Source organism: Notolepis coatsorum (assembly GCF_963971535.1).
Source record: "Notolepis coatsorum genome assembly, chromosome: 7".
In the NCBI taxonomy this organism is placed as follows: domain Eukaryota; kingdom Metazoa; phylum Chordata; class Actinopteri; order Aulopiformes; family Paralepididae; genus Notolepis; species Notolepis coatsorum.
Genome location: NC_140171.1, coordinates 160,760,411 through 160,773,616, shown reverse-complemented (window position 1 = coordinate 160,773,616; position 13,206 = coordinate 160,760,411). Strand labels below are relative to the sequence as shown.

The 13,206-nt window shown below is 42.5% G+C and overlaps 1 protein-coding gene across 1 annotated transcript in view; it reads right to left on the bottom strand.

Annotated features, from left to right (window-relative positions):
• LOC311231830 (uncharacterized protein) overlaps positions 1-13,206 on the bottom strand; it is a gene marked incomplete at its 5' end in the record, with an annotated part of 82,837 nt that overhangs the window by 42,548 nt on the left and 27,083 nt on the right. The window contains one exon of the mRNA XM_084318452.1: positions 9,418-9,531. Within this exon, the coding sequence (XP_084174578.1) occupies positions 9,418-9,531 (114 nt within the window). The remainder of the gene's footprint in view (positions 1-9,417; positions 9,532-13,206) is intronic.

Here is a 13,206-nt window from a genome sequence, read left to right as displayed (position 1 = left end):
CTGGCCTCCAGATCTATTCATCTTACATACATTTTTTAACCTCTTAAAATTCCGACGGCCCGCCCCACGTCACCGCACATTTACTGTCGGTTTACATTTACATTTACATTTACTGTCTGTCGGCATCACGCTTTTGAGTGATGGTTGCATCACGCAATTGCTTGCATTTGCATTTAAATTCAACATTCCAGAGGGGGATCATGGGGGTATCAAAACCTTGTAGGCTTTTGACCGTGCTACGTGCATGGCATCCCGCTGATGATTACGCAGCGCGAATACTCATGATGCTTATTGACTGAGGCTTGTAGTTGTAGTCGCGTGTGTTCTTAACGCCTCATGTGTACAGTATAATAACGTTGATTCTACAGACATCTTCTGAATTAAATCATTATAATAATACTGTAATAAATATGACAAAATATGGCATTCAACCTATGTATTGGTTGAGGGACAATAATAATAATAACTTTATTTGTATAGCACTTTTCATACAGAGGTTGCAGTTCAAAGTGCTTCACAACAGTAAAAAATACAGGCATAAGCGAGCATAAAAAGATAGACAGGTAGAATCACAGTGTTTCACATTAGGATCTAGCATCCCAATAGGCTCTCCGCTTACAGTTTTCAGTAACACAAATAGTAAAAATAGTTTAAAATGATTCAGTTTAAAAATAGTAAAATAAAAATAAAATAAAATAAAATAAAAATTATAAAATAGAACGGACATAAAAAATACAGAGCATAGCAAGATATGGCAATTGACAACAATGCATAAAGTTTACAGACAATCCATGCTGATTGATCTGCCATAAGCAAGTGAAAGTTTACAGACAATCCATGCTGATTGATCTGCCATAAGCAAGTGAAGATTACAGTCTGTTCTAACAAACCAAACTGCCATGTATTAAAGTTTACAGACAATCCATGCTGATTGATCTGCCATAAGCATAAGATTACAGTCTGTTCTAACAAACCAAACTGCCATGTATTAAAGTTTACAGACAATCCATGCTGATTGATCTGCCATAAGCATAGTGTTTCTACTAACAGCCAGGACACAGTTAACCTGGTTCTACTACAGCCAGGACACAGTTAACCTGGTTCTACAACAGCCAGGACACAGTTAACCTGGTTCTACTACAGCCAGGACACAGTTAACCTGGTTCTTATAACGGAGCGATGCCGACAGACGCTGACTGCCCGCAGAACTTAATCCGAACTTAATCTGAACGTTAATTTGGGATACATACATTTCAGCATTCCAAAGCAATTCGCCGTCATTGTTATTCATCATTTAAAACTATCCAAAGCAATTGAGCACACCAAGCTCTTGGTAAAGGAGTCTGAGGGTGCTTTCTCACTAGGCATCCGGGGCCGTTTCCGAGCACGATTGCCCCAAAAGTAGTGTAATGAGAACGCTGCGTTCCGTCCCCGGGGACGGATAACCGGGACCTAGGGCTGTCCCAGACTAAGGATTTGGATGGTCGACTATGATTGGCCAAAATGTGCCGTTAGTCGACTATTTGTAAAAAAAAAAAAAAAAAAAGTATAGTATTTAAAAAAAAAATATATATATATATATATATATTTTTTTTTTTATCATTCCATTTGGGCTGTGGGGGGTGCCTAATGTCTGAAGGGGTCGACTGAAGGCTTCTTGTCCTCTGCAAAAGCATGCAATTGGTCCACTGATGGATACATCTTGATATTTGTCTAGTCTAGTGTGTTCATTAGATGGGTGAAATCCTCTTTCAGTGCCTCTGTGCCTGTTTTCGTAGGCAGTTAGCCTCTGGTATGCGTGCCATTAGCGTTAGCCATGCTTCTAGGCCTCTTTTCTTTTGGAAAGAATGATAAAATATATATATAAATATTTTTTTTATATATTCGACTAAGATGTTGGCCAGTCGACTACGGCTCCTTTCGACCGATTAGTCGACTAATAGGGGTCAGCCCTACCGGGACCACTTGAAAAGGTGGTTTGGGGAGCGAATCAGCGTGCTAACCTGCTTGCCCAGAATAGAGTTGTATTCATACTTTAATTTAAAAATATTATTTAGGTCCGTTTGGGATTGTGAGTCTGTAACCTGCTCCAACGAGGGAAGCTGTGTTTCAATTTCAGCCAAGCACTTACTCTCTGTCTTTTCAGAGGCTTCATAAGATATAATGTGCCCTCTCAATACCACCTTAACAGCGCCGTTATAGTTATAGTACTGTGTTGATTCATTGTGTAATTTTGGAGTTGTTATACTTATAACGCTAACGTTACAAACCCCTATTTCCACTGCCGAGTTATGATGACTGCTCCAGCCACTTAACGTTATGCACGTGTAACTCTGCCGTAGTCTAAAAAAGCTTTGCAGGGCTTGACATTAAGGCTTGTTCTATTGTCCGGGACAAGTAAAAAAAATGGTCGGACAAGCATAATACAATTTAACTTGTCCAACTGGGTAGGTGATTGATTGAATGAAAATTGTATTAACAGATTGCAGAATGCACAATACAGTACGGCTCAATACACACAATTGTTCTTTGTGGTGTTTAAGTTATTAAATCATAATAATTGTCCAAATCTCTTGTCGTCGTTTTTTCTTTTTTTTTTCTTTTTTTTTTTAAATAGGCCTTTATTTTCACAAGTACATTTCGGACAAGTAAGTTTAACTTTCGGACAAGTAAAATATCTGAGCCACTGGACAAGTGGCTCAAAAAGTTAATGTCAAGCCCTGCTTTGGATATAAAAAATATGAATACCCAGAGCGCTTCCAAAGTTTCGTTTCCATGAACTAAATGAGTAGAGATCTCATTGTTTTTGTCCACCTAAATGTTTACTGGTTACTGTGAGCGATTTGTAGTGCCAAATTTCCCTCGGGATGAATAAAGTATTTCTATTCTATTCCATCTCATTTGATCCCGAAATGCTTTCTCGGAGAGCAAAGAAGGGTTGAAGCGCCATGCTACACTGTAAAAACTGGGATTGGGGTTCATATTTATTAAATAATTATTAGTAACCTATACATAATAAAAAAGACTATGTGCCATTTGAAATCGAATTGAGCTGAATTCAATGAATTTGAACCATTTATGAATTGCATTTTACACAGTTTTGGTTGAATAAATAAAATTAGCTGATAATCATAAAAGAATTACCGGATGACGCTCAGTTTTTACAGTGTATAGCGCGTCTGTGGCAGTGTCAGCTTTACCAACATCGGGGTGTTGCTCCCTCAAGTGTGCTCGGGAACGAGACGAGATTGTATAAACCTGGTAGGAGACTCCACTTACTACAGCTTGTATAAACCTGGTAGGAGACTCCACTTACTACAGCTTGTATAAACCTGGTAGGAGACTCAGCTTACTACAGCTTGTATAAACCTGGTAGGGGACTCCACTTACTACAGCTTGTATAAACCTGGTAGGAGACTCCACTTACTACAGCTTGTATAAACCTGGTAGGAGACTCCACTTACTACAGCTTGTATAAACCTGGTAGAAGACTCCACTTACTACAGCTTGTATAAACCTGGTAGGGGACTCCACTTACTACAGCTTGTATAAACCTGGTAGGGACTCCACTTACTACAGCTTGTATAAACCTGGTAGGAGACTCCACTTACTACAGCTTGTATAAACCTGGTAGGAGACTCCACTTACTACAGCTTGTATAAACCTGGTAGGAGACTCCACTTACTACAGCTTGTATAAACCTGGTAGGAGACTCCACTTACTACAGCTTGTATAAACCTGGTAGGAGACTCCACTTACTACAGCTTGTATAAACCTGGTAGGAGACTCCACTTACTACAGCTTGTATAAACCTGATAGGAGACTCCACTTACTACAGCTTGTATAAACCTGGTAGGAGACTACTCCACTTACTACAGCTTGTATAAACCTGGTAGGGGACTCCACTTACTACAGCTTGTATAAACCTGGTAGGAGACTAAGTATGACGGTATACCAGGATATTTCGAAATCCCGCCGGTATGATTCTCAATACCGTGACGTCACATACTGCTATTACCCTGACACAGAGTTGATTGTAGTGCACAGCACGCGCCAGCAGAGGGTTACGTGGCTATCGTTCTGGGAGCTAACGTCGGGACCTGGCTGCCTGGTGCTGGGCTAACTAACGTGGCTATCGTACTGAGAGCTAACGTCGGGACCTGGCTTAGTGGTCTGCAAGGGCCTTAAAATAAAGCCAGAGCCCTGCCCGAGCCCGTGAACTTCAGGCCCTGCCTGAAAATAAGCCCGACTGTAAATAATATTTTAAGCCCTAGCCCGCGTGAAAACCTGAAAAAAAATATTATTATTATTATTAAAATATAATTTTTTTTGTATTTGTTTTAAATATTCGAAACACGGTTTTATATGAACGTAATAAATAAACGAAACTAAGAAGCATTTACATAGCCTGTTTCTCTCTTATTAGAATGCCGTCTCTCCCAGTGCTCGCTTATAGACTGACTCACACATCAGCCTCGTAAAACGTATTGAAGGCTATAGAATCTTCTTTGACACACACACACACACACACACACACACACACGACACACAATAGCCTACAAACAGAAAACAGAAATCAGATTTCGAGCAGAGCGCAACATAATGAAAAGCACAACAAAACAGGTAGCGACTAGCGACCCAGCAAATAATAAACATCACTCACCACGACGTCAGCAACGCGTTGAACACCGTTAACAAAACTTCGCCAACCAGCTATACATCCCAAGAACAAATTAAAACGTTCGCCAACTGGCTATATTCCAACACAACCAATCGAGTTGAACTTGTCTCCTGAGTTCTCCCTGCGCGCTGCGGTAATTACATCCAAATGTTTCTCTGGCGCAAAAGAGAAAATGAATCTTAAAACGAAGGTTATCCTATAACCCTAGTTATATGAAGAAAAAAAAGAAAAGAAAAAGAAGACTCAATAAAAAAATAAAAAAAATAAAAAACGGCGGTGCCCGGGCCCGGCCGAGCCCGAATTATTTATTAAAAAAAAAGCCCTACCCAGCCCGAACCCGCCGGGCCAGGCCCCGTCAGGCCTGGGCAAGGTTGCAGTGCACTAACCTGGCTGCCTGGTGCTGGGCTAACTAACGTGGCTATCGTACTGAGAGCCAACGTCGGGACCTGGCTGCCTGGTGCTGGGCTAACTAACGTGGCTATCGTACTGAGAGCTAACGTCGGGACCTGGCTGCCTGGTGCTGAGCTAACTAACGTGGCTATCGTACTGAGAGCTAACGTCGGGACCTGGCTGCCTGGTGCTGGGCTAACTAACGTGGCTATCGTACTGAGAGCTAACGTCGGGACCTGGCTGCCTGGTGCTGAGCTAACTAACGTGGCTATCGTACTGAGAGCCAACGTCGGGACCTGGCTGCCTGGTGCTGGGCTAACTAACGTGGCTATCGTACTGTGATTTGTTTACCCCCCCCCGCTGATGAAAATGAAAGTCATATACCGTATACCGGGGTATTATGTCAGCAAGGTATGACGGTATGAAAAAAATTATACCGCCCAAGCCTATAGGAGACTCCACTTACTACAGCTTGTATAAACCTGGTAGGGGACTCCACTTACTACAGCTTGTATAAACCTGGTAGGAGACTCCACTTACTACAGCTTGTATAAACCTGGTAGGAGACTCCACTTACTACAGCTTGTATAAACCTGGTAGGAGACTCCACTTACTACAGCTTGTATAAACCTGGTAGGAGACTCCACTTACTACAGCTTGTATAAACCTGGTAGGGGACTCCACTTACTACAGCTTGTATAAACCTGGTAGGAGACTCCACTTACTACAGCTTGCTCTCCCTTTCCTTGGCTGAACATACCTTTAAAAGGAACACACCAACATTTTGTGAAATTAGCTTATCGTCTTCTCCAGAGAGAGACAAGCAGGGACCGAAACTAAAGCCCGCCGCCCGCCAGGGGCGGTCTGTTTTTACCTTTGGCGCATGACACTTAGAGGGCTGCCCGCCGTGTGGCGTGTAGACGTGTAGTTCATAACGATACTCTTGTGCGAGTACAGATTATAGCCGCTCGTCTTTTTTTTCTCCGCCGCAAGATCGTTAAAAAACTACAAGTCCCACATCGCACTCAAGTCAACGGTCCAATCACAGTAGAGTGACGTGACTGGTTTCATGAGAAAAAAAAGCAAATGACCAATCGGAAGCTATCATTTGGCTTGTTTACTTCCGTCTGCTCTAGTCTATATCGGACCTCCATGAGCTAACGTTACTGTTTAAACAATGACCCAGTCAACTATTCACTTTTAGTTTAATACATGACGAGGCATTGTCTAACGGTATCTAGCTGGCTAGCTACTGATAGCTGCTGATATCAACAAATGCTCCAGCAATAGTCTACTCGAGTGCATAATACCTCCGTTCCCTCGTTAGCTAGCTCTCGTTAGATTCATCTGTCCCAGTAAACTAAATTGTCTTAACGTTATCTACCGGGCTAGCAGTAGCTACAGATAGCTCCTGATATCAATGTCTTATAACATTGATTGAATGCGTATTCTAGCTGAGGGCATGTTGAATGTGATTTGACAAAAGAACCGTAACGTTAAATAAGGTCCAGCTGCATCGCCGGAGAATCCTTGCATGCTGAATGTAGGGTCTAGCTGAATATAGGGTCTAGCTGCAGGGCCGGAGAATCCTTGCTGGAGCTGGAGGCTACTCAAGTATACACACAGACAGTGGAGCTGTTTGCAGATAGCAAGCATTTTGACTTATTGCGTGGTGGCGATGTCTCGCAGATAATACAACTACAAGTATGATTATATAATATATATTTTATTTAAAAAAACATTTTTTATATAAAATATATATATTTTTTTGTAATCAAAAAAATTTTGGCAGGTAAGAAATATGCTTGGCGGGTAGACTCTTCCCATCTACCCGCCACTGGCCGGTGAGTCAAAAAGTTAATTTCGCTCCCTGGAGACAAGTACTGCTAACCGATTTCTTAGCTCTTCCTTTGAAACATGAATTCCCTCTTTCTCATCTACTGAAGCCTCTCTCCACTGCTTTCTTAGCCATCTCCTCTTTCTCATCTACTGAAGCCTCTCTCCACTGCTTTCTTAGCCGTCTCCTCTTTCTCATCTACTAATGCCGCTCTCCACTGCTTTCTTAGCCATCACCTCTCCTTCACCAATTTCTCCATTTATTTCTGCCATCTGGACCTAACTGACTGCCATCTCTCCACCCTCTTTCTCTCAATGATTCCAAATCTTTCAGCACCATATTCATAAATAATGTCTCCCACCTTCTCCAATTTATTTACCACTGCTCCTTTAAGTCCATCTAACATCATTTTCAAATCCCTGTTAACTGTCTCCCATTCCTTCCTTTAATTTGCCCTAGATCATTTAACTCTAGCCTTTTGCCCACAGCTCTTCTCTCTGACCAGCATGCTGGCCTCAGTACCATCTACATCCCCTCCTATAATGGGGTGTTAACGCATGCCAGCCCCCGATGGGGTCTATACCCTCAGCAGTCTTTCCAAGCAGTCAGATGCAAAGTAAGTGTCAAGCCTTGTGATGTTCTCAAATCAATAAGTAATCGTGTTTAATAATCATGATTTCAATATCAATAAGAATTATCATGATTATGAATTTTGTCATAATCGAGCAGCCCCATTCTCTCAGACCCAAACACATTTCCTTTGATTTAATTATACATCAAATGATTTATGTCAAGGATTGCAATGCCTCGCTTGAATGAAGTTAACTTTTCACCTGGATAACGTCAACATTCAGGGTGAATGTAATGTGAGAAATTTATTTAAAAAAAAAAATTATTTGGGTCTGAGAGTGTGGCTGGTCTGCCGTTCTGCAGCTGGATACTATTGGTTTGTTTTGGCAAAATTCTTCTGCTCTGTGTGACAATAAATTAATTAATGATGATATGCAATTTAAAACCAAAACTAAGGCCTCAGTATGAGTTTAAGACGTGAACATAGTCATGTTTGTTGAATAAAAAAAATAAAGTAAAAGAAAATAAAAAAGATACAGATTTATTTTTTTTGCAGATCCCGATCTTCGGAAAATCACGCGATCGGCCCCGATCCCGATCACGTGATCGGATCGGGACATCCCTACCTGTGTTGTATAGACAAGGACCCTACAGTAGAGGTCTGCAAGCCCGAAGGGGCCCGACACCATGGACAGATTAGGGCCAGGGCAGATTTATTTATGCATAGATGGGGTTCGGGTAGGGCTCGGGCTCCTTTTATTTGTCTCGCTTCATTTTACACACAAGTCGTGCGCGCACACACAATCAGGCCCTCGCGTCGTGTTTCCATCAAAGCAACAAGCTAGACCGCTGAGAGCGTGCGTGTCGGAGATGGAGAAGCTTCCTTTGCTAGCTAGACTTGCGTGCTATGTGTTGAGTAAACCCGCAAGCAGCAGCTGGAGCGAGCGATATTTCAGCAGCGCAGGGAGAACGCTGGAGGAGAGGAGAACAGCTGAAGCCATCAACGGTGGATGCCATTATTTTCCTTCAGAGCGCCCGCGAATGTACAGCAGAGTGGAATAAACTGTAAAAGGTTTTGCATGATTGTTCTTGGATTTAGCCGGTTGGCGAAGATTTGTGAGTGTTAAAGTTATTCAACGCAAGAAGTTTTTGTTGCCGAAGTTCATCTAACAGTGAAGTGGTGAGTCCATCCTGATTTACTCAAATTAATTGGCCTTTTGGTTAGAGTATTTTCGGTACGCTTTAGTGTCATGTCTGTGGGCATGTAATTGTTGCCGTTGTTAGCCACAGAGCTATGTCGTTATTGCATTGTGCATTTTTTGTCGTAATGTAGCATTTGTGTGTGTAGCGTAGGTAGTCTGTGTGTGTGTGTGTGATGTCCGTCATCACATCGTAATATTGGCCTCAGGCTTAAGTCGGGCTAGGGCCGAATAATTGCTTAACTTTTCGGGCTAGGGTAGGGCCGGGCCTGAATGCTACAGGCTTGGGCTGGGCTGGGGCAGACATGGCAGGCCCCTGCAGACGTCTACCCTCTACAGCCTTAATCAATAGGCGACAGAATAAAAATGATCATATTCATTTTTAAGAATTCGTATAGGTAAATTCTTAACCTCACATCTAGAGACTTAAAAAGATGTCTAAGAGGGGAGCTCCAGTAGCTCACCGCGTACCTCGAGCGCTATTTCGGCGCCGGGGACAACCGTGCTCGTCGCGGATCTGGGGTTTAGCGAGTTCGAATCCCGGACTGCAGCCGTGCCTTTCCCAGAGTGTCTTCCCCCCATCTGTACCCCATTCAGCCTGTTTCTGTCGGTCATCCTTGACCAGAGTAAATGCGATAAACGCAAAAAAGAGCCAGCGGAATGGCCAAAGTTTAAAAAAATAAAAGATGTCTAAGAAAGAGAAAGAAAGAAAGACGACAATAAAAAGAAAAGTAACATACTGATATCCTGATGGTCTGTGGGCTCCTCCTTCAGCCCAGTGGAAATATCCATGGTTGGGTCTAGTGTGTCCTGAGCCTCTTCTTTCTTAATCATCAGTAGGTCGCTGAGTGGATCTGGAGCAGAGGGAGACAGCAACTAAGTACTTACAGTAGCATGGAAAAGTATTTGCCCACTTTCTGATTTCTTCTGTAATTACATATCTTCTTTTTTAATAATCAGTAGGTCTCTTCAATCTCTGGACCTAAAGATTTCCCTATGGATTCATTCTGAACTGTATTTGACCAGGGACCAGCCATATACAGGAGGGGCTACCAGCTAGTGCAAGACAGTCATAGAGAGTAATGAAACACATGGCCATTTAGTTTACTTTCCATCCATCAGACTCTTCAACAATGTATGTGAAAATACCACACTTTGTTATGGTAAGACAAATAGACTGAGACTTCATGGAAAGAAAGAGGAGCGAAAGCTGTGGACACAGAGACATACAACTATGTTGCAACAGAGGATGGACAACAAGAGAAAATAAAGACAATAAAAAGACAAGTAACATACTGATATCCTGATGGTCTGTGGGCTCCTCCTTCAGCCCAGTGGAAATATCCATGGTTGGGTCTAGTGTGTCCTGAGCCTCTTCTTTCTTAATCATCAGTAGGTCACTGGGTGGATCTGGAGCAGAGGGAGACAGCAACTAAGTACTTACAGTAGCATGGAAAAGTATTTGGCCACTTTCTGATTTCTTCTGTAATTACAGATTTGTCACACTGTTTTTTTTGTATTAATCTTTATACAAAATCTAAAACAGGATGTAATTTAGTCCTGAGCCTCTTCTTTCATGATTGATAGGAAGTTGGAGGTAGATCTGGGGCAGAGGGAGACAGCAAGCAACTAAGGAAATACTCCAGTATTTACAGTATTATTTTACAAATTATTATATTTATATACTGAACTTTATTTAAAATCAAACATACTTCCTTTTCCTCCATTACATTTATTTAAGTTAACAAGACCACTGACTCCTTTAGCTAAGGAATAATACATCACAGTTGGGATCCCTTCTATCAGCTTAGTTCTCCTGGTTGCTATTCAACCCAGCAGGGAACCAGGACAAAGGTGTTCCATTTATAAAAGAGATACCAGAATAAAGTGCTCCAAAGAGTTAGGCTGAATGTGAACAAGAGTTTGATCAAATTAAAGAATGAGAGGAGAGAAAGCAATGGAGACAAAGACCGAGACATACAAACATGCTGGAGCAGAGGAAGGAGAAGACTAAATCAAGATAAGAGAAAGAAACAACATACTGATATCCTGGTGGTATGTGGGCTCCTCCTTCATCTCAAAGGAAGTCTCCTTGGGTGGCTCTAGCGCGTCCTGATCTTCTTCTTTAATAATCAGTAGGTCTCTGGGTGGATCTGGGACAGAGGGAAACACAACTCAACATACTAGTCTTTATTTACGTCTGGGTCTGGAGAGTAAACTAAAGTCTCTTCAGTAGGAAGTCTTGTTCTGACTTACAGAGGTCCTGCTGGTCTGATTCCTCCTTCATTCTAGTAGGTGTGATCTTGGACGTCTTCTACTGGAACTGGAGTTTTGCTACAAGGATAAATGCAGATGGTCACAGAGAGCCCATACTGTAGATCCAAGTCTGGAACTGACTGGTCAGCCAGGACATATATAGAGGCTTCTCTCCACCAATCACATCACAGTATGGAGGGGAAAAGAATGAGAACTGTAGGCCAATTAGTTGACAAGCTTTTATTCAAAGCTGATTACATGAATGCAGGACTTAATTTGTGCCAGGACCTTCCAGATTGAGACCGGCACCTATTTGATCGGATCCGGCATCTCCTCTGTCATAACCTTCTGTCAATACATTTAGTGGGGGGCGTGGCCAGGTAGCATAGGGTTTTGATTGAATTGATTGAAAACTTTATTAATCCACAAGGAAGCATACTAGGACCGTTACTGTTCCTAATTCATGCAAATGACATGTCGTCAGCTTGTGACTGCAACTTGTTCCTGTTCGCGGACGACTCAGCCCTGCTGGTCTCTGACAAGAACAAGTTACAGGTTGAAAAAACCCTCAGCTCAGAACTCTGCAGAATCTGGCTCGCTGATAACAAACTATCATTACACCACCTGGGGAAAACAGAGTCCATTCTCTTCGGTTAAAATAACAAACTCAGCAAGACCGACGGCTTCTCAGTTACAGTGGGTGACAATATTGTCACAAGGAAAGATGAAATTACATACCTGGGTTCCATCCTAGAGGTTCATCTTTCCTGTGACAAAATGGCATCCAATGTAATAAAAAAAGTCAACCAACGAACTCGATTCTTGTACCGGATCTCCTCTCTGGTAAACAAGAATACCCTGAAGACTCTGGCAGGAGCACTCATTCAAGGGTACTATGACTATGCTTGCACCTCATGGTACCAAAGCACCTCAAAGGCGCTAAAAACAAAATTACAAACATCCCAAAACAAACTGGTCAGACTACTGCTTGACCTTACTCCTAGAACCCACCTCACCCCTGCCCACTTTGACAACCTAGGATGGCTTAGAGTAGACAACAGAGTACAGCAACTTGCAATGGGCCTGGTCTACAAGATACACTACTACAGCACTGAGGTACCCATGTACATGTCAAATTACTTCCCAAAGGTCAGTGAATACCACGACACCAGAGGGAGCTCCACAAATCATGTCAAACCCAGATTCGGCTCAAACAAGGGACTAAACACAATTTGCAATTATGCCACATCAATGTGCAACGCCCTACCCACAGCTGTAAAGGAATGTGAATCACTACCCACTTTCAAAACCACTCTCAAAGAGCACCTACGGGAGACTGCAATTCGAAACTGGCCCATGTAAATATCCTAACCCAACCCCATCCAATGTACAACCCCCCCCCCCCCCCAACCCGCCTACCCAACCAATTGTGTGTATTGTACCCATTCTGCAATCTGTTAATACAATTTTCAATCAATCAATGTTTAATATAGCTTATGGTTTATGTATGGCGTTAAAGAAGGTGTTTAGATCAGTTCAGATAGGAACAGACCTTTTAGATATAGAGGCAGAATAATCCTCGTTTCAGCTGCTGAACATTATCCGGCTAACGAGGAACAGGGCCCAGGCTGCTGCAAGTAGCTGTACTCTGTCGTCTACTGTCAGCCATCCTAGAGAACTATGTTGTTCTGTGTCAACGGTTCCTTTCTGCTGCTGCTGCAAGGAAGGAGCGATAAGAGGAAAACAATGTGAATATAACTGTACTTACGTTTTGATCCAGTACAGTTCTGCCACAGAGACGTTAGCAAGAGACTCGTTTAATGTCTCTGCTCCGACTCACAACAAAGACAACAACACACTTGATCTGGTTCACAATCGGGTTCAACGTCAGTCATGTTTGCACGGAGGAGTTGACGGTGACCGATAACACTTGTGTTGTGTTTAACTGGTCCTTTGATCAGGGTTTTGTAGCAGAGAAGCGAGTTAAAAGCTCCCCAAGGTAAACAGTCTGGCTGTAGAAACGTTAGCTGCTGGTTTTAACAGCGACGCGCGGCCATCTTAGATGATGACGTCACTCGCTCCGTTCAAGCCGTAAACTGCTCCATTTGGTGGAATTACGACATCTGTGTCGCAAAACAGAGAGGCAATGGAAATCTTCCAACCTCCAAGTCCATCTTCTCTATCTCAAAGAGTTGATATCTGAATTTAACTATCTAATTAACAGTGCCAGGGCTACTTCTTTCTCTAACATTATTTCTGAATTAATAATAGTT